This window comes from Zonotrichia albicollis, chromosome 21 (assembly GCF_047830755.1).
Source record: "Zonotrichia albicollis isolate bZonAlb1 chromosome 21, bZonAlb1.hap1, whole genome shotgun sequence".
Lineage (NCBI taxonomy): Eukaryota > Metazoa > Chordata > Aves > Passeriformes > Passerellidae > Zonotrichia > Zonotrichia albicollis.
This window is the reverse complement of record NC_133839.1, coordinates 10,739,571-10,767,155: the sequence shown is the minus strand read 5'-3', so window position 1 is coordinate 10,767,155 and position 27,585 is coordinate 10,739,571. Positions and strand designations below refer to the sequence as shown.

General features: G+C 51.2%; 2 protein-coding genes across 19 annotated transcripts in view; one reads left to right on the top strand and one right to left on the bottom strand.

The window, feature by feature from the left end:
- The window catches only part of TTLL11 (tubulin tyrosine ligase like 11), a 35,769-nt gene extending 28,532 nt beyond the window's left edge, over positions 1-7,237 (top strand). For 3 of the 5 annotated variants that reach the window (XM_074556461.1, XM_074556458.1, XM_074556462.1), the window contains 3 exons: positions 651-878; positions 2,844-2,959; positions 4,822-7,237. In XM_074556461.1, coding sequence (XP_074412562.1) covers positions 651-878; positions 2,844-2,959; positions 4,822-5,123 — 646 coding nt within the window. In that variant the 3' untranslated portion in view covers positions 5,124-7,237. The other 2 variants (XM_074556460.1, XM_074556459.1) reach the window with 2 other exon arrangements.
- Positions 7,238-12,999: 5,762 nt separating this feature from the next.
- DAB2IP (DAB2 interacting protein) overlaps positions 13,000-27,585 on the bottom strand; it is a 157,523-nt gene continuing 142,937 nt past the window's right edge. For 11 of the 14 annotated variants that reach the window (XM_074556450.1, XM_074556444.1, XM_074556447.1 and 8 more), the window contains 5 exons: positions 25,753-26,626; positions 23,417-23,569; positions 20,342-20,544; positions 19,675-19,762; positions 13,000-18,279 (listed from right to left, as the gene is read on the bottom strand). In XM_074556450.1, the coding sequence (XP_074412551.1) occupies positions 18,112-18,279; positions 19,675-19,762; positions 20,342-20,544; positions 23,417-23,569; positions 25,753-26,626 (1,486 nt within the window). In that variant the 3' untranslated portion in view covers positions 13,000-18,111. The remainder of the gene's footprint in view (positions 18,280-19,674; positions 19,763-20,341; positions 20,545-23,416; positions 23,570-25,752; positions 26,627-27,585) is intronic. The other 3 variants (XM_074556446.1, XM_074556445.1, XM_074556448.1) reach the window with 3 other exon arrangements.

Here is a 27,585-nt window from a genome sequence, read left to right as displayed (position 1 = left end):
GTGTGCTGAGCTCTGAGGTGTCCCCATGGCAGGGTGGGCTGAGCTCAGGTCCCTCCCAGGCTGAGGTGTCCCATGGCAGGATGAGCTCTGAGCTCCCTCCCAGGCTGAGGTGTCCCTGCGGCAGGATGGGCTGAGCTCTGAGCTCTGAGCTCCCTCTCAGGCTGAGGTGTCCCCGTGGCAGGATGAGCTCTGAGCTCCCTCCCAGGCTGAGGTATCCCTGTAGCAGGATGGGCTGAGCTCTGAGCTCTGAGCTCCCTCCCAGGCTGAGGTGTCCCATGGCAGGATGGGCTGAGCTCTGAGCTCCCTCTCAGGCTGAGGTGTCCCCGTGGCAGGATGAGCTCTGAGCTCCCTCCCAGGCTGAGGTATCCCTGTAGCAGGATGGGCTGAGCTCTGAGCTCTGAGCTCCCTCTCAGGCTGAGGTGTCCCTGTAGCAGGATGGGCTGAGCTCTGAGCTCCCTCTCAGGCTGAGGTGTCCCTGTAGCAGGATGGGCTGAGCTCTGAGGTGTCCCCGTGGCAGGATGAGCTCAGCTCCCTCCCAGGCTGAGGTGTCCCTGTAGCAGGATGGGCTCTGAGCTCCCTCTCAGGCTGAGGTGTCCCTGTAGCAGGATGAGCTCAGCTCCCTCCCATGCTGACCCCTGTGTGTTGTGCAGGTGCCAGAGCCCCGAGCAGGCCCCGGGAGGCAGCGAGGAGCCGCCGGACGCCGCCCCCAGCCCCGAGGCCGCGCTGCCCTCGCTGTGCCTCAAGCAGGTGTTCCCCAAGTACGCCAGGCACTTCAGCTACCTGCGCCTCGTGGACAGGGTGGCCGCGCTGTTCATCCGCTTCCTCGGCGTCAAAGGGACCACCAAGCTGGGCCCAACGGGGTTCCGCACCTTCATAAGGTCAGTGGGGAAGGTGGCCCTGGCAGGGGCACCCTCAGCTTGCAGGCTGGGTGATGCCTTCCAACGTGGAGCCAGTGCCTGCTCCGTTCTCAAAAACATTTCATCAATCCCAGCTCCTGGAATAGCTGACCTATGAGTGTGTGTCTGGGAGGAAGTTGGGTCTTTATTTGACAGCAGATCAGTGATACTTTGGCAGATACAATTTGCCATCTTCATCAGCATGTCGTGTTCCCAGTAAATGGTGGAAATATCATTGTGAGGAAGTGACAACTGAAATTGGGTCACTTGATGTGATTCTGTCGGCTGTGGGGGCACTGCTGGCCGCCCCAGGCTGCAGGAAGGATTCCCAAATGCCAGTTCCTGATGCACCGTGCAGGGAGGATTTGCATTGTGAAATTGCACCTTGCAATGTCAAGGAACTCAATTTATTTTTTCACATACTTTTTATTTGGGAGGGTTTTTTCATTGTTTTTTATGGCTATATCTGTTCTAGTCATGGTACAAATGCCTCATTTTCTGTCTTTCATTGACTATGACAAAAGAAATGAGCAGCAGCAGCAGATGTACTCTTAAAGCACAGATCCTGTTTCTATGCAGATGTATTTAGCATTCAGGAATGAATATAAAACAACTTGGTTTATACAAATGATGATATATAGAAAATGTCTGAAGGCATCTGCTCTATCCACAGACCAGCACAGGATTGCATCCAGTTCTGTATTTTTTGTAGTTTTATCCAGCCTTATTTTGACACTTGTCAGAGGAACACAGAATAAATGCCAACATTTTCTTTCAAGAATATTCAGATAAATTGCCATAGCTCAATGAAACAGCATTTTCAGTTTCTTAATGCATGTTAAATTAAACTTTTTAATACTGGCAGATATTTTTGTTTATTTTCTCCCAGAGCATCTATGCCAGCTTTAAGGCCCTTTTTTGAAGAGCTGTCATTGCTGTTCATTTCAGAAGGGAGGTCAGGTTTCTGTGTGTTGTATCACTTTTCAGGAAAAAAATGGTACATGAGTGGGATTTCGTGTGTGGGCAGGTGCTTGCAAAGACTGTCCACCCAAATTCTGGCTCATCAAAATCTGTTTTCCTTTTATGTTTTATTCATTCTATAGAAGTAGCTAAAAGGGAAATGCTGGCTGTTTCTAGTCCTTGCTTGGATGCTGCCTGAGAGGTTTTGGGCTATCTAGGAAGGCCTTACTCTATTTTAAGGGAGCTCTGTTGAGGTTACTAAAGAGTGAGATTTACTTCAATTGGCCGAGTTTGAGGTGGGTTTTTAAAATTTTTTTTGTTTCTTTTCTGGCAAGAAATTTTGGCCAGCTCTTTGGCACGGGCAGTGGTGGCAGCCAGGCTGCCAGACATCTGGAAATGCTGGAAATGGGGCTGTTCCAGGGCTGATCAGCACCACACTGCACACTGGGACACACAAAGTGCCAGCCCTGCACCAGAGCTGCACCCAGGGCTGCTCTCCACACAGGTTCCACTCCATGAGGGGAAAATGCTGTCGGTGTTCAGGCATGGAGGAGCAAGGCTGTGCCTGGAAGCTTCCTCCAGCCCTTTCCAAACAGGATCAGGCAAACAAATAAAAGGGTATTTCTCTGTGCAAACCCTGCCTCGTGCAGACAGTCTGTGCAGATTTGTGGTACCAATTAATTCCATCTCTTACAGCCTCAGAGTACTGGCAATACCCTGGGAGAAAGCTCTGTGTAACAGTCAGGTCATATTTTTAATTGAAATATTCTGGGTTTGGGCCTGTTCCATTCAGATAGGAGCATTTAATGAATGCTGGTTTGTTTGCTCTCTGCTGTGTGTGTTTTATTACACCGAGCACGTTACAGTGGCTCTGTACACATGACATGGGTAAACTTTCCTCCTGCAGGCTGCCCTTGCAGAATTTTTCCTAACTTGGGAGTTCAGATGTAATAAAAATCTCATCTTTATTTTGTTTCTTTTTAACAGGAACTGCAAACTGAGTAACAGCAATTTTTCAATGGCTGCTGTAGATATCCTATATATTGATATCACAAGGAGGTGGAACAGCATGGGCATTGACCACAAGGAATCAGGTAGCCCAGGTTTGTATTCAAAAACTATGAAATCTGACTTTTGGGGTTGTTTTTTTCAATTTTAGTTGCTCAGGTACACCTCAAACATTGATAGAAATGGGAAGAAGCCATGTACACCTGAGGCATGCACATACACAACCAATTCTCCTGGTTGGTGCTGTGGCAGTTACCCTTCAGGGCAGTATTACTTTAGGTACGTAAGGATCACCTCAATCTCACAGCTATATAAAATCTGAGCATTTGCATTTAGCATTTCAGGGTGGATATAAATCACTTACGTGGTTGGCTGGTAGAATTTCACCAGGAAAAATAACAGATTTGCAACTGAATCTTCAGGCTTTCAAAAACGAAGAGATTTGTGTATGGTGTCAATGAACCAGATGCTTTTTAGGTGTTCAAACTGCCCACCTGTTTCTGTTGGCTTCATGTTCAGCCCACTCCCAGCTGTAACCAAGACAAGCATGATTCTGTTGTTCTAGAACAGCTTCTAACTTTTCCCATAATATGCTTCACACGAGTGTCACTTCTGGGGAGAAAGTGTGTGTGTTACCAGAGGTGCTTTCCCTGCCTGCAGCTCACCGTGACTGATAAAATAATTTACTGAGCTGGCAGCTGCTGCTTTCAGATAACTCAACAATTCCTTTGCAAGCTGCTCTGCAGCCAAGATCGTAAACGACCCCAGCTGCAGCCTTGGTTGAGAGAAATTATACTTCAGAATGTAATTGTCATATTTTGAAAAGGTGCCTTTCCTACAGCATCAATAAGCCAACACAGTTAAAAACCCAAACCTTTCAATATCTCATCCTAAAATAATCTTCTTAAGTGTATGTTCAAACTGGGAGAGCTTGTGGCATTCTGCACAACCAATTGGGGTCTGGCTTCTTAATTAAGAATTTGTGTAGGTATTACATCAAGGTTTTAAATACAATAATTAGTGTTAATACTCAGCTCCTCTTCCCCTTGGCTCTGGTAATGTGCTATTAGTGAGATGTGATCGAACAGCAGCTGAAGAGTCTCCCCTGCAGTACAGGGGCTTCTGCAGGGGACTGTTGTGTGGGAAGGGGTAGAGCAGTTCTGTTATAGCAGAGACATTTTTTGGCACTGCACTCTTCAGCTGTTTGTTTTTCATTCAGCTGAAACAACTGTTGTGGAGTTGCTGGGTATGACTTCACCTTCAAAAGGGTTTGTACCTGGTACAGGCTGTGTAGGAGGGATGTAGTGTTTCAAACAAACTCATATCTTGCTAAGGTGATACTTGGTAATGGGGTTACCTTCCTAGTGCTACAGACTGAAATAACACTCTGGTGTGAACTTTTGGGTCAGATCTGTCTCTAAAAGACTCCATTCAGCTGCTGACAAAAACTTGTTTTTCTCTCCAGCTGGATTGTTTTCCTTGATGCTCAGTATGTTACTGTGTGTCTCATTTGGTTTCAGCTTAATAATTTTGGCAGCAGAAATCAAGGCTAATATTACATCAGTTTAATGGTGTGATATCCTAAAATGGGTTCTTGCTGTACCACTTTGCCTCTGGATTGCAGGCTGAGGTCTGCAAAGCCAGAATCTGCCTCAGCGATAGGGAATGTCACCCATCTGTAACCCAGCCTGGGGCTTAGCCTGCCCTGAAACACCCAGTGAGTGTGACACAAATAAAACCTTGGCTTTTGGTCTTTGAAGGACAATCTCTTTGCTTTCTGAGCATTCCAGATTGCTGCCATTTAAATGAAAAGATGTGAACGAGCAGGATTGTTTGCGTTCACACCCATCGCACACTCATTGGGCCCTGCTGCCACAACAAACCAGAGACAGTATTATCCCTGAGGAATAATAGAAATGCTGCACTCCAGCCTCCCGTGAGCACCTTTTCCTTGCAGGAATGTGTCTGCAAGCCTTTGTGGAAGCTTTCTTCTGCCTGGCCCAGAAGAAGTACAAGGCGCTGCCGCTGCACAAGCAGGTGCTGTCGCTGCTGGAGCTGTGCGAGTGCCGCCTGGCCGCGCTGCACGGGAAGCGCCTGGTGTGGGGCTGCGGGCTGGCGCAGCCCCGCGGGGCGCTGCGGGCGGCGGGCACCGCGCCGGGCCCCGGCCCCGCCCGGCCCCACGGCCCCCCGGTGCTGCGGCTGCAGAAATCATCGCACCAGCTACGGGCGCTCATGTGCCGCGACAGGACCGGCAGTTAATCCCCGGCCAGGCACGGGTACCGCTGGAGGAGAGACTGGCGATGGAATCCCTCCATTTCAGAGTGACGATTATTTATTTTCAGCTGTATTTTTTATTTATGCTTTTCAAAAAGTCTACTGCAACCTCCCGTTTTCAAATAATGACTCTGACATTGGCTATTTCCTCACCTCTCTGTGGGATTTACTGTGCACATCCCGTGACAAACTGCATTCATCCTGAGTGTGGAAAAGGACCAACCCACACGGGATGATAACCAGCATCATGGGATTGCCTGCACTGACTGAGGAATTACATTGCTTTGTGTGCACAGGACATGTCACAGCAACCAAGGAAGGAACTGCAGTCACAAATACCGGACTGGAGAACTGAAATCTGAAACTGCACTTGTGGTCAGACTTCAGGCCTTGACTCTCTTCTTTCCATGGCTTGGACTGTAGGTGTTGGAATAAATACAGATTTGGTCAATATCTATGTACTTATTTTTTAAAGTCAGTCTTAAAGCACTGAAATAATATTTTGGCTTCTACTTCTTTGTACAGGTCTTTGCCATGACAAGTACTGTTAGTTTTTTAAAGAAGAACTAAAACTATTTATCCTTTTGCTTCCACAGAACCAATAAGCTCACACTTATTCACAGAAAGAGATTTACTTTCTTAAGTCAAATTTGGTGAATCAAGTGGTGGTTTTGTCTTCAGGGATTCAGCACTGCTTCTGCAGAAAGCTGTACAGTGTAAAGGCCTAAGAGGTCATCTAAATTCCAGTGGAACCAACCTTGTCACTGACTTTAGCCTAAACTAATTGTATTCTAGGTTTGCTAATTTTTTGTCTTTTGCATGCTTGTTACCCTCTTGAGACCTGCAGGAACATCTAGAGCAGATCTTCTTTGTGTCTTTGCTCATATTCTTAATTTTTTCCTTAAATAACCGTGTGACTCTGTACGAATTAGATCTAAGGATGTTGTGTCAGAACTGCTGGGCTGTACTGCTGGAATTGGACAGAGGGGTTTGATTATCCAGGAAATGAACCATGACTTCCATGATCTCACACTTCTTGTGAGGGCTAAGCAGAACATGAGACTGGCTGGAAGGACAGGAATAACTTGGAACTTCAGGGGTGTTGAGTGAAATTCTTTATTGCAATAATGAATGGCTACATCTGAGCTTGATTTTCCTCCTTTGTTCTGCTCTTTTAATGTTAATGACTTGGCTTATGTTTTAGTGTCCTCCATGGTATCAGAAGTGGCAAAGCTGTAAGATGGGCACTGAGCTTTGGGTTGGAGAACATTCCCTGAGCTCCATGTCAAAATGTTCCAGTGGCTGGTGCCCCCAAAATATGTCACTGAGGGGGAGTCCACCTGTTTCAAGTCAGGGACTAAATGCACACATGGTGCATCAAGTGAGTTTTCACTTCAGGGAATGTTTGTAGAGCTTTTTCCTGATTTCAGTTTTAAGCAGCATGTGTTTTTCCCAACTGGCAATAGCAGCATGGCAATGCAATGCAGGAGTCAGGCTGAGCCCACACAAAACTAGTCCCCAGCATGTGTTAATCTCAGATGTGGGCATCCCTTCTCCTTACCTTTTTCTGTAACACAAATAAAATAGTAGTAGATGATCTTTTTTAGTTCCACAGCCAGACTTTGAAATTTTATGTATTGTACATAAGAGGACAATTGTAGACTAACTAATGCCACTGCCCTCAGCCTTGTTCAAATGTCATAAAGATTATTGCAGTATGAAGATAAAATGCAGAACTCCAAAGTCTGGCACCTGTCAGAACAAATGAAGCTGAAAGGGTCATTTTTTTCACACTTTCATTGTAATATATTTGAAGACATTCACAGGTTGAAAAATGGTTACTTCTCCTTTTGTGACATCTGACATTTGTCTTGCGATTGGCAGTGTGTTACTGGAAAATAGCTTACAGTTCCTCTCATCTCATGATTGATGTCCTGTAAAGACAGAGTTACAGAGGAGTCGGATTTGAAATGCTATGACTGCGAATGCCTTTCCCTGCACCTTTGAAGTACTACGATGTGTGGCCTGAAATATCCCGGTTTTGCAATTGTAGAGCTCACCCTGATATCAGTGGAATAAATTAACTATTGTATATTGAACACTGATAAGATCTCTCTCTCTATGGGAGACCTTTATACTCTCTGGATCTAATAGAGGTTTTTATAGCTCGTGCATCCACAGGCTGATGCTGCATGCTCTATTCATCTCCCACTTCAAATATGAAAGGTCCCTTGTAGAATAGTCAAAATATTCAATTATCTGCCTCTAGTAATCCACTGTTCATGTATTTATATAATTGGAAAATTGAATGCTATATTATTCTCGGGGGGGGGGGGGAGGGAATAAACCAGGAATGTACTTTAGAGATTTAATGGCAGTCACATTTCTCTTCCCTCCTGTCTAATTCAATTTCCTCTGAATATTATTTAGCATCCAATTGCACAGAGCCTTCAAGTTACCAGTCTGTGCCCATGCAAATGACCAGAGACACTTTATCCAGGATATGAATGCTAATGCACTGATAATCTGTTAATCCTGAGGTACCTCTCTAGCTACAGAAACAATACAGGAAAGGCATTGGATTTTTAACAGCACTTTTGTATATATTCTCTTCAGAGAATACCACAGCACTGCACTCATGATTCTATTTATGGCATATATGATATGAATATTGTATACCAGTGAAATCTTTCTTGTTATCAGACACACCGGGTCTGATATCCTTGAGTAGAAATCAGAATAAAACAACATCTAACAAAAATTTGAGGCAAGTGAGTCCAGAATTTCAACCCTCTTCCCTGCAGGCTTTTGTGCAGCCTGAATGTGCCCAGACTGGCTCAGTGGTTCCTTGTTGCATTTGTTTTTACTCTGCATCGGGCTGCTGCAGGTAAGGCACCTACAATCTGCTCTGGACACTCCTTGTCCCCTGTCCCGCACCCCGTCCCCGCCGAGCGTTCTGGAGCTGGGCACAGACCCCACACCTGTGGCCTCTTCCTTACAAGGACGGGCGGGGCAGGTGCTCGCTAATTACAGAGTTAATGAGCAGCTGGGAGACCCCACCGTTAATGACCAGCTGGGAGAGCCCAGCGCAGCTGTACCCGGCGGGTGCCCTCAGCGCGGGCAGGGCCTGCCGGGTACGGGCTGTGCCCTCAGGAGGGCATGGCCGCCGCCCCGGGACCGTGACGGCGTTCGGAGCCCCGGCGATGAGGAGGGGATCTCGTCCCGCTCCAGCCCGAGCCTGGCGGGGTAGGTGCACTCCTCTTTGGGCGGGGTGCTCGGTCAGGCGGGGATTTTGGGGTGACCGGGGCGTGGTTCCTGTGCTACTTTTATGTAGGAGTCCCCGAAGGCTGTGCTGGGGTTGTCGGAAAATGAAGGCCGGCCAGCCCCACTCTGCTCGGCCCTTCTGCAGGGACGGGATGGGGTCCGGGGCCTGGGTTTCACGGAGCAGAACCGTGGGGTGACTCCTCGGTCAGATCCTCTCGATGGAGCCCCATGGGCTTCCGGGAGAGCCCTGCGCAGGAAAATGCCCCCGGGAGGATCCCGGGCGCGGGCACAGCCCGGCGCTTCCAGAACCTTCCTGGCGGCGGGGCCGTGAGGGCGGGACGGGGCCGTGTGGGAAAGGGGCAGCCGGGTCCGTGGAGCCCTTAGCGGTTGTCGGTGCACGCCCGGGGTGAAGTGGGGTATTTCCGTAGCAATGTCCAGGGTTTCCCCTCATTGTGCTGGACTGAGGCCTGTCAGTGCCGGTGGTGGTGAGCGTGAAGGAGCTGGTACGTGCTTTGCTTTGTGCTGTGTTCCACCTCCCGTCTCTGTCCTTGCAGAGGTTGATTGGAACCTTCTGGAACAGGGAGCACTACATGGCATAGCTCGGTGTGGGGGAATCTCATCATACTCTGTGCCATGGGCAAGGACACTTTCCCCTATCCCAGGTTTCTCCAGGCCCTGCCCAGCCTGGCCTTGGGCACTACCAGGGATCCAGGGGCAGCCACAGCTTCTCTGGGCATCCGGTGCCAGGGCCTGCCCACCCTGCCAGGGAGGGATTTCCTCTGCTGTCTCAGAGGTCCTGCTGCCTCTGCAGACACCTGGCTGTGCCTCGCAGGGGTCCCACAGCTCCTTGTGGCCACCTGAGCAAGAACAACCTGCTCCAAGCAAAAGCTGAGCACTTGATTGTCGCAGGTACTGACTCTGCTCAAGGAGCTGCCCCTCCTTTGGCCACACTGACGGGCACTGCAGCCACCCCTCAGCCTGAGAGAGCACGCTGGCTCTGCCCCTTTGCCTGCTGCAGATGTCCTGGGTGGACGAGAGATGGTGTTTGGGCTCCAAATTCCTGCTGAAATAGCAGTGAGGTGTCTACATCTGCCCAGCTACGCTCCACTTGTCTCGTTCTGCCCTCTGGTTGTTCCTCCATAAGGGGAAATTGATAAAGTATTTATTTCTCTCTGGCTGTTTCCATCTGTACTGCCTGGAGAGCATCCTCCAGCTCGCTTGGTTTGTTCCAGCAGGATGAGTGAGGTCCCGAGCTCCCGCTATCCCTTCCCAACCGCACGCAGCCCAGCTCGTGCTTTTCTCTCTGATTATTTCTGCCTTACTTACCTTCACTTCACCTTAAGCACACACACAAAAAATCATCAGCGCTACCCAGATAAATCCATCTGGTCTCTGTCTCAGCCTCATTTAACCTCCCATTGAAGAGATTGTATCACATGGTATTCAGCTGGAACCTATTACCTTGCATGCCCAAGCATATCACATTGAATTACCCTGGCCCACAGGCCTGCGGTGTTTGCTAATAGCTAATGGCTGCTTTTAACTTAGAGGTGATTTATCGGAGCGCGTTTCCATCCGCGGTGCACCGGGGGGTGTGGCAGTGTGTTAAGCGGAGCTCAGCGAGGAGCGCGGGCGGCTCCGCGGCATGGCTGAGGGCGGCCTGGCCTCGCACCTCCGCCAGCTGCTGTCGCCTCCCGGAACTGCCGTTCCTCAGCCTGCCCCAGATGCAGCCGGTGTCAGGGAGCGGGAGTGAGTGCTCCTGGCAGCAAGGGATGCGGGATGGCACGGTGCTCTGCCTGCCTGTCGGCACCAGCCTGAGTGCCAGGGGGCATGCGGCACATCGGTGTGCTCAGGAACGGCCCCCACACCATGTCCCCTGCCCTCTGCCTCAACTGCCTCTGTGGGAGATGATGTTTTTTTGGAGTTCTGATAGCAGAATTAGGTTCACTTGTGTCATTGCTGAGTTTACTGCAGGTGTAGTGTGAAAGTGGTATGAAATTGCAGTAAAAGACAAAATTGAAAGCCTGTTGTGGTGATGTGATGCAATTTTCCCTCTTCCTTTGCCTCATCAGTGGAAATACAAAAGCCCTTCTGCAGGTCAGGTTCAGATCCATTGGTGAACAAAGAGGAAAAAGGGAGAATGAGAGTTTTGGGGGCAAACTAGCTCCCTGGTGTGTGGTTTGCTGAGCCTCATGTTTGTCCTCCCATCAGCCCAGGTCCCCCAGCACACAGCTCTTCTCACTCAGGGGGTGAGGATGGGCTGTGGCTTTCAGGAGGAAGAACAGTTAGTGACTGTAATAAATCAAAGTCAGTCAACTTGGGAGCTCTGTTATTCAGGCTTCACTCCTTGATGATGTAGCACAAAAATCAAATGGTTGAGGTTATTCAATTATGGCTCATGCCACCAATGGGGAAAGCTGATCATGTATGGGGCCTGCATCAATGTCATTTATGTGCTGAGGGGCTGTGCTGGCTGTCAGGTTGGAAATGGCAGAAATCCTACAGGTGTCCAAATCCTCCTCTCTCTTCCTCTCACTTAATAACCAGGTAACACGATCCACTGTCTGACTAAGATCAATAATAGCACAGGGCACATTGTGACAAGCTGGGAAACATTTTTCCTGAGTGTCTCAGGACCCTGCAGGTGCTGCGGTGAGGGTGGGGAAGGAGGTGCTGCCTGGCACGGGACACAAACCATCTCCATCCTGGCTGGCTGTGGGCGGCACTGCCGGCCCTTTCTGCAGGATGTGGATGAGCGTGGGCAGTCAATAGACATGGATAAAATAAAGTTGTGAACAGCAGCAGGAGCTAAAATAGCAACATCAATAGCAGTTTCCAGATAATGATCTAATTAGCACAAACAACAAGTTTCCACTAATGACTCTTGTTCTTCCAGCTCCTTCCTTTCTGCTCTCCTGTCGTTATTGACTCTCCGGCAGGGAGCGGCTGCGCTCCCGTCTCTGGGGCCAAGGCTTTGGAGGTTTGTTTACTGCTTGGCTTTGAATTACTTCTCCAGAGGATGTTTGCTCAGGAGCCTGGGCTGCTGTATGTGGGATGGCTGCACGCAGAAGGTGGTGGGGGCGGAAGGAAAATCAGCTGTTTGGCTTTGGTAGCTTTTGGGAGGCCTTGGGAAAGTTGTGCTCCTACTGCACGTCCCTGTTGTGAAAATAAGGATGCTGACGTTCACCCACTGCAGTGGAGTGGGAGCTGACTGCTTGTGAAGGGCTTGGGAAGCTGTGAGGGAAAGATGCTTGTCAGGAGCAGAGCAGAGACTGTTACTGGAGGAGCCAACACAAGCTGTTCCTGTCCTTCCCTCACTAGGTACGAGCCTCATCTCTGCACCTCCCTGCCTTCCTCCCACTGACAAAGCAAACGGGCTCTTCTGTGCTCCTGCAGCCCCAGCTTGGCAAGTATTGGCTTAATGCTGGCCCTTCCTCAGCTGTCAGTGGCCACTGCTCTGGCTGTCACTGTCCTCAGTTGTGGTGGGCAGGATTCCTGTGTTTTGAAGATGCCCAGTTCTGACATCTCCCTGCTGCCAGTTGCTGCTGGATTTAGCTGGGACAATGGGGTGGGAGCACCTCAGCCTTGCCTGGGGTGCTGCCTGGCACCGGGAGCAGCTCATGGGCCGGTGACTCTCACTGGACTCAGAACAAACCCTGTACTTTAAGGGTGCAATTACTGGAACATCATTATTGCTGATGAGTCTTGTGCTAAAATGACTCTCCAGATTAAAAACCTCAAGCAAACACATCTGCACTCCTCGGCCTCCCAGCCCCGTGCTCCCGCGGCTGCTCTGGCTGCTGATGTGCAGTTCCAGTCTCCCTCTCCCAGCCCTGCCCGTCTGCCGGGGCCCACGGGAGCGGCTGCAGCCGGGCTGCGGAGCCGCAGATGCTGAGAGCTGTCAGGAGCACAGAGACGTTCTGGGTGGTTTTGGCTGAGAATTCAGCTCTGCTCTAATGAAGCCCAACAGCCGCTAAGGAGGTTTTATTCAAGTCAAGGTGGTTTTGACTAATCCCTCCTTGCAGCGTTCTCGGAGGTTCTGTGTGTTTCCAGGGCTGCATTTTTCTTTCTCTCAGCCTTCAAAACCAACAGTGTTGAGGGGGATGGCAGAGCCCTGGGAGAGGATTTTGGCTTCCCTCCCTGGGCAGGGGCCGGTTCCTGACAGGAACAGGAGGAGCCCAGCGCCCAGCCCGGCTCCAGCCCTGTGAGCACAGGAACAGCCACAGGTGCTCTCCACATCCCCACTCATTTCGATGCAGCCAGCCTGACTTCCACCTCTCCCGGAGGAGCTAATTAGGATTATGTTAATGAGACAGAGGTGCTGATGCTGCCCAGGGTTTTAATGACTTTCCTCCAAGTTTTCTTTTACTGGAGGCAGAAGGGTGGTTTGTAAGGACTGGTGGGGACAGGAGCAGGCCTGGCTGTCACACCCCCCAAGCAAGTGAAGGGAAAGTGGTGGAGTCAGGGCTAAAATTCTACTGGGAGCAAATTTCAGTGATCTCTCTGGGGAGGCAGGTAAGACAGGTTTGTGTGTGCATGTGGCATGTGCCAGGATGCTCTAAAAGCTGGAAATGACTGAGTAGAGGTGCTGGAGCACTTATGTAAAATATCTAAATAAATCTTTAATATTTCTAATTGCAAATGTACATAAATTGCACAGCCACATCATTTCTTTGAACACCAACAACTTTCTCTGTACATTATTACATAGTTTAAAAGGAGCTGAAGGAGATTCAGCAAACACTTGCACTTTGCATTTTTGTTTTTTAAACATACTTACAAAAAAAGATTTGTTTTTCTTTATAAGAGGATATAAAACATAGCGACTGCTTATCAGGAACAAGTATCAGCCTAAGCAGATATACAGAGAGAGGTATATCTTAAGACACAGTGATGTATGATAAAGGAATATGTGAACATGGAGGCTGCACTCTGGGGTACTGGAAGCTGATGCAGAGCCACATGGCATTTACAGCAATGTCACAGCTCAGGTGATCTGTGAAAGTCAATGCTTGAATGTGACACCCTTTTCAGAAGCATGGTTGTTTCTGCATGTTGTGCAATGCCCTCAGGATTGGATTTGGTTTGGACAGCCCGTGAGCTGCATGTTGTCATGCTGCTCTTGTCCTCCTGCTCCTCCATGGGTGATTTTCCCCAAGGGAGAAGGAGAAGGCAGCAGTTTGTCTGTGTGGGGTCAGAGCAGGGCAGGTGGCACTGGCTGAGCAGTCTCCCCTGAAACAGCCCTGAGGCTCAGGGAGAGGCTGGGGATGGCAGGGACTGTCCCTTCCTGTGGCCACTGAAGGGAGCTCCTGGTGGCCCTGAGGCCGTGGCTCTGCCCCACACCAGCTCCCAGTCCTGGCCAGCCTGGACTGCTTTGAACACAAACCTTTGGGAGGAAGTGACCCCAGCAGCCACTGCAGGTGGGAAGGACGGAGTGTCCACCTAGGAACAGTGGCACAGAACGTGTTCCCTTTGGATTTTGTTTTGTACTGTCCAGGCAGAGCTGTGTGGGGGACAGGGCAGGGACTGTGGGGGAGCTGCTGGACCCACTGGTCACAGGCTGCTGCCAGAAAGGCCTCGGCCCAGGGCTGCTCCCCCTGCCCTGGGAGTGCTGGGTAAATGAGCCCCTTTCAGATCAGACCCCTGGGCTGCAGCCTGTGGCTGTCCTGGCTGAACACATCAATGCATCTGCCATCTGTGACTGGAAATCCTCTCCTTGTCCATCACAGAACAGACCTCAGCACATTTTCTGTTACCTCTGGGTGTGGACATTAGGAACAGGAAAAAGCTTATGAGCTATCTAAACTTTGGGAATGATTGATTCCTTGCTGATTGCTTTCCTAGGAGAGCCTGTGACACCTCACTGAGGTCCAGCAAGTCCCTTTGCCCTTTAGGAGTATTCATAGTAGCAGAACCTGTGTCCTGCAACCTTGCAGCAACCTCTGGGACTGGCTCCCAGACCAGAGGGTTCCACGTGTTCTCACAGTGCAATCAGTGCTTTACAGCTGCGAAAGCGGAAAACAAAACCAACCAGACTCAAATGACAATGCAAAGTGACACCGGACTCTTTGGATGGCGGCAGGATTTGCTTAAACTGGTGCAGAAGGGGCTGGTGACTACACTGTAGCATTATTAGTTGGCATGGGGAAGGACTGGGGTCCCTCCCATCTTTTGGCACTGAAGCCACAATCCCTGTTCCAGATGATGATACTTACAGTCCACAGAGACCTTGGGATACCGCTCAGTCTCCTTCATCCCCCGTCACACAAACCCGCTCATTTGTTCAGGAGCGTTCGCTACAGTTTAACAAAACCCCAAATCAAAACTCTAAAAACAGAATCTTTGAGGTGGGCCCACCACAAATCTGGATCCATGGCTTTGCTCCCTTCCCTCAGATCCCCGAGGGTGGAGGCTGGAATCAGAACATGGGTCTGGATCCGGATTTGGCAGCCCGAGCCCACCTCTCCAACACAGCAGTGAGATACAGCCAAATCCCGACCGAATAAGCAGCACCAGGAGTAAGTTACTATATACAACTGTTAGTGAGATAGATACGGTACAGTAAACACTGAGAACATTTACAAAAAAAATATTAAGACTTGTATTAAGATAAAAATTGGAGTGTTTTTGCTTTGTTTACACTTTGACGAGTTTGCACTAGAACAGCCTCTCACTGTAGAAAGCGCAAGAACCAGGAAGGAAATGGAGCCGCTCACGAAACCTTGGGGACAGTGTGGTTTGCTCTGGTGCTGCAGCACCTCTCGGGATCCAGGTATTGCTATGCCAGGTACCAGCTCCGAGGCCATGGCAGGGAACACGCGGGGCTCCTGCACTCACACACGCACACACACAGAGAAATGTACAGCTTATAAATAACAGAAACACAAACTGAAGGACAGAACTGAGCCTGGGCCTGAACACCTGCCCCCAGACCTTTTTAGGGGAGAGTCATGGTTAGGTCCAGTTGTTGACAGTTGCAGAAAAACGAAATAGGGAAAAACAGGGGGGAATCTCTACTGTAACGAGACTTCATCCTGATTTAAATTTCTTTTTGTACTGGCTCTGGAAACTAAGCATCAACTCCAGAAGGTGTTGGCACTGGAACTTTTAAGATTTTAATAACTGGCTGTGGAAGGATTTAAGCATTCCTGCTATTTCAGCAGAGCAATGTGTTCAGTAATTTGCAAGTTTGAGGGCAACCAGGAGTTTGTGACAGATCAGGGTGGGGAGGGAGCAGTGCCTTGGCTTGTGGTTGAGGAGAAGATTAAGATGTACTGTGCTTAGCTTCAGCACTAAACAATTGGCTTGTGGGTGTTTCTTTTTCCAGCTCTTACGGAGAGCACTGACTGCATCCCAAAATTACTTCCAAGTATGAATGGAAACGTCGCTGGTGGGGCGCCCGCCCCATGCCCTGTTAGCGTTTCCATTCCTCTATGTCACTTCTGTCTTGAAAAACTCCAGTCTCTCGCAACACAAATACTTAGAATTCAAAACAATCAGCTCTAAACAGGCATCTTAGGGCAAAAGCATTTAAAATAGTCTTTTTTGCAGGGTTCTTATGTATTTGACTCTGAGACAGTGGCAGGTGTGAATCTATGTACCAAACGGTTCACAGTACCCTGTATATTCCTAACCTGTCTGGGTCTTTCTCCAGTTGTAACCTTGTCGGATTTGTGAGGTTCTTCAAAGCCATCTGTGCTAGTCTCCAAAATTCAAAGGTGACTGTACTTGCCATAAGTACTGAGTTATGACATTGCTCTGAGGAGCTCCGTTTGGGGTCTGCTGTGTGCTGCACCCCTCGGCAGGTGCTGGCGGGGTGTGGAGACCTCAGTGCAACACGTTCGCTCCTCCTGGGCTTGGCCCAGGGCTTCCAGGGGCCAGAAAAACGTGTAGGAAAAAGAGCATCTTAAATTTTGCAAACGATTGCATGAGGAAGAATGCTGTTAAGGAGCCTTACGGCTGCGGGGCAGCACGGCAATGCAGAGCTTACTGGCAAAGTGTCCTGCTCAGGCAGCCTGGGAAGTGTGAGGCTGGAGACGGTACCTAAGCAGAGCAGAGCTCAGGGAACGTCCTAGTCCCTTGGGCTGTACATTTACACATGGCAGGAGGAGCTAGGACAGGCGTTGAGCAGTGTGTTAACCTTTAGAGGGAGCATAGGCAGATGTCCTGTACACTGTACACTGTCCGTGTCTCAGAGAAACCTGCGGCTCTCGGTACGAGGGACCTGCTCTGAGAGTGGGACTTGTGAAGGGCTAACTGCAAGAAGCACAAACCCACGAGCACCCCGTGGCGGCAGGTCAGCGGCACAGCCCCCCTGAAGGGGCGCCCAGCTGAGCTCAGCGTGTCTGTGCCGGAGCTGGGAAAGTCTAATCCTGGCTTATGCCTGCACAGTGCTCCTGACAAGGGGCCTTTCGGTGGTGGCTGCTGTTCTTGGTGGTTACTCCCTTATGACCATGTTTTACATTCTTCAAGCCGGTTAATTTCCATGCAGTGCTCATTCCCAATTTAAAGAGGACAGTATTCCAGAAAATGGGATCTTTTTTTTTCTAATGCATACTGTGAAAGAAAAGAAATACAATTACCGATCTTCATGGTTCTTCAGGGCTTTTTCTTGTTTCTTTGTCTGTTTTTCTCCCCAGAAACAGTAAAACTCTCAGCACAGAGCATTCCATCCCCACAATGAACCCTTGATCAAGCAGGAAGCTGCCACTCCACGTAGCCCCCTCGCTCCCCCTCTACCGCAACAGGCACCAGCAAATCCAGCCCCTGTCCCTCAATCACAGCTCAGGGACCAAGCTCAGGCAACATTCACTTTATTCTGTGGCAGGAAGTGTGCGTGGGACAATGCCTGGGGCTATTGCTTACAAAACTCTTCCCCTTTATTTGTGAGAGAGCAGAAGCTGTCCAAAGGAATCGAGTTGCCATTCACCAGGTGCCAGCTCCTCCCTCCACTCCTGTGCCACATCCTTGGCCTTGCTCTGTGCCCCTGGGCTGCCCAGGGACCCCCAGCAGCACCAGTCCTGCCCCCCTGCCACGGGGGCTCCCCACACAGCCCCCCTTTGGCCACCACACCGCCTGACCTTCCATCTGCACTGTGCTCCCTGGATGGGCGGAGTTAATCAAACACTAATTAGCTGCATAAATGCCCTGTGGATGCTGTGAAAGTCAGCAGCCTCACTAGAGCCCCCAGGAAGGATGCTGGGCTCGGCTGGGGTTCACTTTGGGAGGGCTGTGCTCGGGGGGAGTCACAGGAGGAGCGGGCCAGGCCTTGCTGCCGCCCCTCGGACGCTACATCCAGCAGCACACTGGAACTGGACCTACTGGGCCCCTGCCTGCTGCAGGCTCTGCCCAGCTCCCTTTACTTCGCTTACTGCATGACAAGGACGTTACTCCTTGCTGGGAGGGGTGAGGCATATCCTTTGGGCAGTTTAGAAGGAAAAGGTTACTTTTGTTTGAACATTAAACACTGACTCAAATCCACCAGTGACAGCGATTCTCAGATATATGTTATTTCCTTATGCCACTCATCTCACACTCGACATTCCCGTCCCTCAAAGTGCTGGCAGGACATCTCCCAGCAGGGTCAGTCGGCGCCGTCCGCAGTAAGGAGCTGGTGCTCGGGGAGCAGCCGTTCTCTGAAGCCGCGGCTCACGCCTGCTGCGCACGGTCCCTCCGGCCAGGCCTCTCCTGCGGCAGCGCCCTCCGCGCGTTAACAATTACTGCTGTTTCTGAATTCTCCATTCTCTGTAATCTGCAATTTAGTTGGGTTTGTGGGGGAGATCCCATTACGTGTCTGCATGCTGTACCTCTCTTTCAGCTGAGTGAGGGCACTCATTAGCCGTGCGTTGGCAGCATCCAGGGAAGCAATGCGTTTCTCCTGCAAGCAAACGGCAGAGGGCACGGTCAGTGGGAAGGAACGAGCCCTGTCCCTCTGGGATGTCGGCCCAGGACAGTGACCCCGAGGCCTTTTGGACCAGGACCTTTCTCTTTGGCATTCCTGGGGGCGGAGGGGAGGTTTAAGTGCTACACAGCACTTTTTGAAATCTGCAGGGCTACAAATAACCCCTGCCTGTGCAATGTGAGCTACATTTATTTCAGCATCTTGATGAAAATGGAGGTAACGCAGTTGCTCTAATTATTCAGTTATACACTGTACTGTTTGCTCTAACTCAGCTGTTACAAAATATGGTAGGATTCCATTTCTAAACCCAAACTCTCCCAAGATAGTATTCCTGTCAGTATTTAATTAGTATAAATTAATAGTTTAAATGACTTGTAGCCTCCCAGGCTGTCTTTGATGGCAGCTCTCACTGATTACAGCATTGTAAGGATGAGAGCAAGAGCTTCCAAGTTGCAGCCTGATTCTACCCCTCCTGTTCTTTGTGACACTGAACAAATGTCATCTTCCTATGACTGCCACGAGCAGAAGAACAGAACCAGCTCAGGGACACAGCAGGTGCTTGTGTGTAACTCTGAGTGCAGCAATGAACACGTCCAACACATGTACAGCCTGAGGTGACCGAAAGAGAAGAGCAGAGAGCGTGCAGGGGCAGAACCTCACATGTACCCCACGAGGTGCAGGGGACAGGGGGAGGTCCCAGAGCTGCTGGGAGGCTGCAGGTACCACCACTGGCACCTTAGGGACACCCAGGTTCTGCTCGGTTCTGCTGGAGTGTGGAACAGAACAGGATGGATGATTTAGCAGCTTTGAACAAATTCCTCCCCAGAAAAGCTGGGTTTTTTTTACAAAATTACTACTGTCTTCTTTTTAATTAGCTCTACAATGAATTAGTCCCAAGCAGTCATCAATAGGGTTGTTAAGTGTAAGGCCAGAATATACTATCACTTCCAAGCCACAAGCTGTAGGGAGGCCTGGTTGGTGAGGACATGGTGTCTCTGTTAGACAACCTAAAAGATTATGGGCTGTATTTTTATATTCTCTTTTCCAAGCACAGTGTTTTGCATCCATCATGTGATGCTCCTCTTCCACTGTTACTGATTGCAGTACCTGAGCTTCCCAATCCTGCAAATCACAATCCAAAGGCTTGGCTGTGGGCAGGCTGTGTGTTCCTTGTGTCCAGGTTCTGATGACCCAGGCATTACTGGGACATGAAGCACCAAGCAATGCTCCAGGGGATGGGATCCTTTCACTAAGTTGTGGGCACGGTCCCTCCCCGGACTGCCACCCCACGCCCTCTGTGCCACGCTCCACGGCTGCACACAGCTGTGACAGCCACCGTGTCCTCAGCAGCCTTTGGCACAGGGCACTCACCTGTGCATCAATGATCTTCTGCTTGGAATCCACAGCAGCCTGCATTTCAGCGTGGTCCTTCTTTAACTCCTCCTCAACCGACATCAGTCTGGGAGCCGAGCACACAAGGAAAAATTACATTGGCTGGGCTCTGCTAAACCCAGGTATTACACTCACACTCTGCCTTCTCTTATCCACAAACCAAGCTTTTTTTCTTGACTCTCATTCTTCCCAGGAGCTCCTTCTAGCAGGGAGCCCCAAAGCTGAAGTGACAGCACAGCAAAGGCTGACCCAGTGGTGAGGGCTGACTGAAAGGACTAAGTGGGCTTGGCTCAGGTAAAGGTGAAACCTGCTGCACTGAAACAGCACTGGACCAGAGTAAACCACTTCCCACTGGGTGGGAGAAAGGGATTTAGAGTTACAGGTAAGAGATGGTGATGAGAGCCATAGCTATATGAACAGAACAAGCCTGCCAGAGCCTCCAAACTCTCCCCTCCTGAAGTTCTGCCTTTGTGCATCAGGAAAACATCGGGGTTCTCCTTGTCCCAGGTAACACTGAGGGGAAAACCCATATGTGAAACCTGCCTGCACCTCCAAAGAATCCTGACTCTCCTGAGAAGGGGTGAGCTCTAATGCCAGCCAGGCTGCCCTGCCCTACTGCCATCCCCAGCACTCCATCTCCCTGTACCTGCTGATGATGCCCTTCATCTGGATCTCCTTATCCTCCTGCTGCCTCCGGAGCCGCTCCTCGCTCTCCTCCAGCCTGGCCTGGTACTCCAGCACCAGCTTCTGCGTGGTCTCCTCCTGGCATTTGAAGCGAGTCTCATATTCCTCCAGCTTCTTGTTGGAGATGCGGAGCTTGTCCTGCAGCACCACCAGGTCCTGCTGGTACTGAGGGCGCAGGGACAGACACAGGAGGAGAGAACACACGTGGCACGTTACCTCGTAGGGTCTGCCCTGGCCAGGCTTTCCCCCAAGCCCGCTCAGCCCCTGTCTGTGTATCAGACTAGAGCTGCAAACCCGTATCAGACACCCCGCTCGCCGACACCTCCTCTTCCGTCTCGTCCGCGGCGCCGGGGGCGATGCCGGGTCCGCGGGGCGGGCAGCTCGCTGGCAGGTGCACAGAGTGGGCAGTTAGCAGAGTCTGGCATTTCACAGGGGAAATGCAGGTTAGAGCGGGCCTGGCAAAGGCGGCGGCAGCTTCTCACACTGCCAGCGCGGGGCTCGCACAGGCAGGGAGGCTGCAGCGCGGGGTTTGGGGTTCATGCAGGAGCTCTTCAGTCTGCAGCAATAAACGGGGGGGCTTTGGGCTGGGTGCCAGGCACGAGGGGCAGTGACAAATGCAGGACACTGCGGTCTCAGCACCCTTCATCGAGCCGAGGGCACCGTGCTGGCTGAGCAGGGCACAGAGCACTGCTCCCTTCTGGGGCCCAGCATTTAACTCAGACATCACACCAGGGTTCAATCCAAGAAGAGCTGCTGCATGAAGCCAAGACCCCACAGTTGTACTGTTCATTTGGGTGAAGCTATAAATCAGCAGCAGAATTACATAAAGCAATTAAAAATATTAAGAGCTTTTGAACTCGGTAAAACTGGGTTCAGCTATTGCGGCAGCACAGCATTCAGTAAACTTGCTTTGCTAAAGGAAAATCCAGTCAGTGTGTGCACAAGAAAACTGCTTTAATTTCAAAAAATTATATTTGGACATAGTCTTTTAAAAAAGCATCTCAACTGCAATAACTTTAGAATAATTAACATGCAGCTGATAATGTAGCACGTTGCTTTTAAATCAGATAGAGAAAAAAGGCTTCAATCTGAGTCATGAAGGCTGTTAAAGCTACAATTAATGAACTGAGAGAAGTGCACTCTGTTGTGTCTTGACTTGGCCTTTCCCCTTTGGCCATCATAGCTGGGTAGGCCCTGCAATGATGGGCTGGGTCATGTCCCAACTCTGAGAGTCCTCCTGGACTGTGGGACTCCAGAGCAGCCCTAGGGAGAGGGGAGGGCAGCCAGGCTGCTGCTGGGGAGTGACCAGCACCCCACTCAAAAATAACTGCAAATACTTTTACAGCACTGCACTGCAAAAATAACTGCAGCTCCAGAGGATTGAAAACTCAGCAAGCTGATGGTTTCCTGAACTGCAAAAGTACTGGAGCGAGGCGGTTTTCCTTTAGCAAAGCTCTCACTGCAGCACAGCAACGGCAGGGCTTGCACATGGAACCTGAAGCAATGAGGGAACAAAGCTGCACAGTAGCACTAAAGTCAGACAGCAGGGAGTTGCTTGAACAGGAAAGATTAAATACCTACCCTAGCCTTAAAATAGGAGCAGCGTAAGTGAGCTCAGAGGAGAGCAGGAGAGGCCTCAGAGCCCGAAGGAGTCGCTCCTGTCTCTAGAACACTTGTCTCATTCTCAGTTACCATTCGGGTCTTACAGTGATGGGGAGAGAGGTTATGCTAATGGTGATCTTGAATGTCAGTGACTGATGGGACAGCAGAGTAAGGGAAGATGCTGCATGGCAATGAGACAGCCTGGGGGGGCTCCTGCTGGGCTTGGGGCAGGCACTGGGGATGCTGCAGTGCCATCAGAGTTTGTAACGCCACCACTGTGCCCAGGCAGCATGGGCGGAACCCACAAAACTGCCCTGATCTTCCTGGGGCAGCTGGGAGCTGCTGCCTTGGACCTCCTGGCTCCTACACCACCTGCCCTCAGCATTTTCCTGGGGTTTAAGAGGTGACAGCCCCCAAATGACACAGCACAGCAGAATGAGCACAGGAAGGTTACTGGAACGAAGCCAGAGACACGTCTGTGCTGGGAAACAGAGTAAGGGCTGAGGGAGGGATGATGTCTGCAGTGCTGGTGTGATAGAAGAGAAGCACATTGAGGAAACATCCCAAATGCTCTTGATGCTCAACTGCCACAATCCTGGCAGAGCCAGGCTGCTGAGAAAGAACCCTGCAGAAGCAGCAATTAGCAAAGATGGGATTTTCCCAGATTCTGACTGTTGGATCCTCATTTTTATCCCTCTTTTTCATCCTTGCCAGGCCTACTTTGTCACTTCCCAGCTTTTCCCACCCCAGACTTGCCCAGGAAGGAGGGGAAGGGAGCAGCACCCCTCTGCTTCAGAGGCACAGAGCCTCTGTGTGCCCAGGGGCCAAGACTGAATACTCTGCACGTGGCTTCCTGGCAGACCCCTGGACTGGCCAGGTCCTGATGTGTGTGACACTGCCATAACCTTGTGGAAGTGCCACAAAGTCACCCCAGGCACCAGTGCTGTCTCTGAGACCAAAATTTGGACTTAATTTTAGGTCTGTGAACAGCTTTTTGACATGGAAGCTGCTTCCTGCTCCATGTTCCTGCTGTGAGGCAGGAGGCTGCCTGTGCCTTACTCCATGTTTGTTACAGGTGTGCTAAATCCCTTTTTTAATCTTTCTTCCCAGCAGCTGGGTGACTTGGAATGGGGAGAGTGAGAGGCACTGGCTGGCTGCAGAATTTGTTTTAGGGCAGCATCAGCACTCGATTCCTGGCTCCTGTATTTCTTACTTGCTTTCATCAGAAGGTGACTCCAGTCACTGAGGGTGTGAAAGCCTCCCAAACGTTCCCCACAAGTTCCCTGGGAGGCCAAGTAGGACAGGGAGCAACCTGGCCCCTCTGCTGCACAGGGACCTGCACACAGCCCACCTTCTCCCCAGGGTGCTCAGGGGATAACATTCAAGGAAATCCTCTCTCTATTCAGAAACTTGTTTCAATCCAATCAGGTTTTACCTTTTCTGCTTGGCTGAGCTCGTCCTTATTCCTGAGCTTATCCCTGTGCTTGGAATCTGGGTCAATGCTTTCATCTTCTAAAAACTGCATGTTCATATTCAAAAGCCAAGCAGCAGTGCGGTCCAGGGCATTGGGGTTCACAGGAGAAGGGGCCTACAATGAAACAATGATACAACCATGACAAAAGAAAAACCTGTAACACAAATGGTCATGAAGCTGGAGAGAGAGAGTTTCCTTCCAAGCAGACCCTCTCCCATGCTGCTCAGACAGCAACGAGCCAGGCTGAGCTACCAGAGCAGCTGGGGCTGGAGCAGGAACAACTCCTGTTCTGCAGATGGACATTATTTTGGGTCAAGCAGTGGAACCCGCTCCAAGTCATGGCCCCGGTGTCTGAGCAGATCCTGCAGGTGAGCAGAGTGGCTAGATGTGGTATTTTCACTCCATGAGCAAAGTTCTGTCAAATCTTCATCTTGTTATGAGCCATCTTTGCTTCCATGGATTTCATAAAACAAGATCTGAAAACTGAAACTCTCCTTATGACTGTGCAGGTGCCTTCTTGGAGAAGAAAAGTTTCTTTTCAGCCAAGGCTGCACTGAGGATGCTGAAGAGGTCTGAATGCTCAGTATCACTTACTTGTGATGTTCCATGGTCAGTGAGCTACAGCCACGTCTGCTGCTTTCAGTCCTGGCCTGGGCAGGGACTGCCAGTGCCACTGCCTAAATATTTTCCAACCACAACACAAGGAAGTCACTCTTCAGCTATTTTCCTTCCATCCTGCCTTGTTATAAGCTGCAGTAAACAGTGAGATGAACACATGGGATCTGCATGCCTTGGTCATTCAAATTAATGACTTGAGAATTCAAGTTAACAAATCAGAAATGTCAGAAACCTTCTCCATCGTTCCAGCCTCTGGATCTAGAAACCCAGTCACTGTAGGGCAGCAGAACAGGAGGTTCTGTGTCAGAAGGAGTGGGGAATGGTTTCATTTCCTCATTGGGGTCAGGGGCTTTCCCATGCCATCTTCCAGTCTGGTCTTCTACCTCCAGAATTATGACTGAGAAGCATCAGACTTGGCTCATGAGCATTGGTGGCTACATCTTCATGCTGCCAATATGCAAATAAAACGTGCAGAGTGAGGGTGGGAGAGGCATTCTGAGACTTTCAAGTCTGAAGAAAAACTTTGTGAAGACCACAGGTGTGGGTGGAGGAATCTTCTGTGAAGAGAACGTGGCCAGAGCCTTCTGATGGCCACCTGGAGAATCCTTGTTTTTCTGGGAGAAACCCTGCTACATCCAGGCCTCTGTTCCTTGCACAGCTCTGTGCCCTCTGTCCCTAATGAGCATTGATTGTGTCACACAGAGGCTGCTGCTGCTAATGCCGGCGCTTACGGATCGATACCGGAATCACGGAGCGGCCCCAGATGGGAGCATGAACAACCTTCCATGGGCAGCACTGACCAGGCTCCACAGCTGCTGTGTGAGAGAGGCACACACAGCAACACTGAGGGCTGGAGAAGGGTCTGAGCTAACTCAGGGTCTGGGTGCAGTGGGCTCTTGCTGCTTGTCCAGTCTCCATGTTTGCTTTTCTTTAAAAACTCTTCTTTAGGCACAGAGCTCTTACTGTGATTATGTTCTGTAGGGCTGGTTTTGAAATGTAGAGTGAATAAATGAGCACTATAAAAACCATTTGTCCATGGCAGGACATCCACAGGGCCTTAGGCCTGTGACCTACTGCCTTCCATTTTACCTCCACGGACAGTGGGGTGGAATTCTGTGCAGCCCAGCACGTGGTCTGGGACTGGGATCCCAGCAGGAACATCGCTCTGGGCTCCTTCCTCCCTGCTCCTACGGGAGGGTCTCACAGAGCAAACAGGAATGTGCAGGAGTGCCCTGGATCCCTGGGATGGGAGCAGCAGCAGGGAGGCTCTCAGGTACAGGAGATCAGGGTCTGTTCCAAGCCTGGGGGATGGCACAGGGTTGGCTATGGCATGGGATGAGAGCCTGGGCATGGACAGGCAAAGCAGTGACAAGATGGTAGCGCAGGACAGCGGCGTGGCTGCCATTGCCCTCGAGCCTCTGCCACCTACCACCATCACGCTCCAGTGTGCCACGAGGCAGAGGGACACCGGGAGTGGACGCTGCTGTGTTCCTGTCCCTGAAGGGCCTCTGTCTCGGGCCAGAGGTGCCAGAGCCGAGGTACGTCCCCACATGTGATGCCACTATGGGGTTGGCACTGATGTGGCAGTTCAGAGCCACATCCCCTCCCATGGCAACAATCTCCATGGGCTAACCCCACCTGGCCCCTTCAGTGCCAGGGCCTGGACAGCCCGAACTCACCTGTTTGTGCATCGTGCGCTGCTTCATCTCGGGGCTGTCACCCTTGGAGGAGGAGGACTGCTGCCGGAGCCGCGCCCCGCTGCCAGGCCAGTCGGGCGATGAGGACATCATGCTGCCGCTGGAAGGTCGCTGGTACTGCACCGTGTTCAGCAGGGAGGGCGGCGTGCGGCCGCGGCTGACGGGCGGCGGCGGCGGGGGCGGCTGGTCGATGCGGCGCTGCGGCCCCGCGCTGTTCTGCCGCGGCATCGTGGGCTGGCCGCCCTTCTCGGTCAGCGACAGCTGCCGCCGCGCCAGCTCCCCCGGCCGGCGCGAGAAGTCCTCGCTGGCGGCGGGGCCGGCGAAGCCGTGCTTGTTGGCCGTCAGCTCCTCGCTGTTGCTGTGGGAGCTGAGCGAGCTGTGGCACTCGGAGCCGGAGTCGCCCAGGCCGCGGGGGGACAGCGGCAGCCCGGCGGCCATCTGGTACACGGGGTTCTGGAAGGACAGCGGCGCCAGCAGCTGCGGCCGGCCGGGCGCGCTCTCGCCGCTCGGCGTGGTGGGGGTCTGGCCCACGCGGCGCACGGTGGCCATGCCCGTCACGCTGTTCTGCTGAGTCCGTGTGCTCCAAACGCCCTGCAACTGCCCCAGGGACGACTGACTGTCATTGAGCGAGTCGGCTGTGCCGGGCGCGTTGGCCCCGCTGTCCAAGAGCCGATTGTCCTGCAAGTCCACCATGGACAAACTCTTGCTGCCATTAGACATCTGCACGTCGGGCTCATTGGCCTCTGAGTAACTGGAGCTTCGGGCAGGCGAGGGCTGGGCCCCAGCAGACCTTGTGACAAAAAACAAGTCCTTGTTTTCAGGGGTTGGAGATGGTAACCGTGTGAAATCTATCAGACTGCGGGGAAGTCAGTGCGTAAGAAGAGGAGAGGAAAACAAAACAAAAAAGAAGAGTTGTGAATGCTGCACCGGAGCAGGAAAACGAAATCACTCAGAAATCAGGGTGGCGCAGCTGTGTGGGACAGGGATGGGGACAGAGACAGGACCCAGCCCTGGCAGGAGCAGGGACAGGGCTGGCTCAGCCAGGGACAGCGTGAGGAGTGGGGAGGGTGCTGTGGAGCCCCGGGCTGGCCTGGGAACGGGCAGGTGAGGGCAGGTGAGTGAGGGCAGTGTGTGCACGCAGGGCACTGCACTGTCATGAGGCTCAGGGACACTCCTGGGGGCTGCTCTGCTCTGGGTCAGTGTGTGGCACCCTTCCTGCTCCCAAAGGAGGCTGTCTCCATGCCAGTTCATGTGCCTGCTCTGTACCTGGGCAGCAAGCTCCTGCGGGCACACTGGCAAGGATTTGGACAGCACAGAACACTGTAGGAGCCAGGTCCACACCAGGCCTCCCAGGTCAGTGAGTGCTCACACAGCAGAGCTAAAGCCTGGCAGCTGAAGGTTATCCCTCCACTCCTGCTGCAATGCACATTCATGCAATATTGATTTCTTGGGGATAGGAAGAAAGAGCTTTGCAGTAGCTTCATGTGAATATTCTGCTGATCAAAGATGGTGCATTGTAAGCAAGTATTGGAGGGGAAGCATATTGTCAGAGATCCTCCATAGCATTGGATTTAAATAATTGCACCTCATGCTGGGAGGCACTAAGATGAAAGCACTGATTAGAGCAAGTCCAGTGCCATTGCTGCCTTTCATTCCTAATTAAACTGTTAAATATTATGCAGTTTCCACTTACAAACTATTTTACTAGCACAGGCTTTCCGTTTGTGTGGGCTCCATTTCATTTTCCACAAACAGAAATATTAGAGGTTTGCAAAAGCCTCATCCTCCCCATGAATGAAGCTCCTTACTTAATCA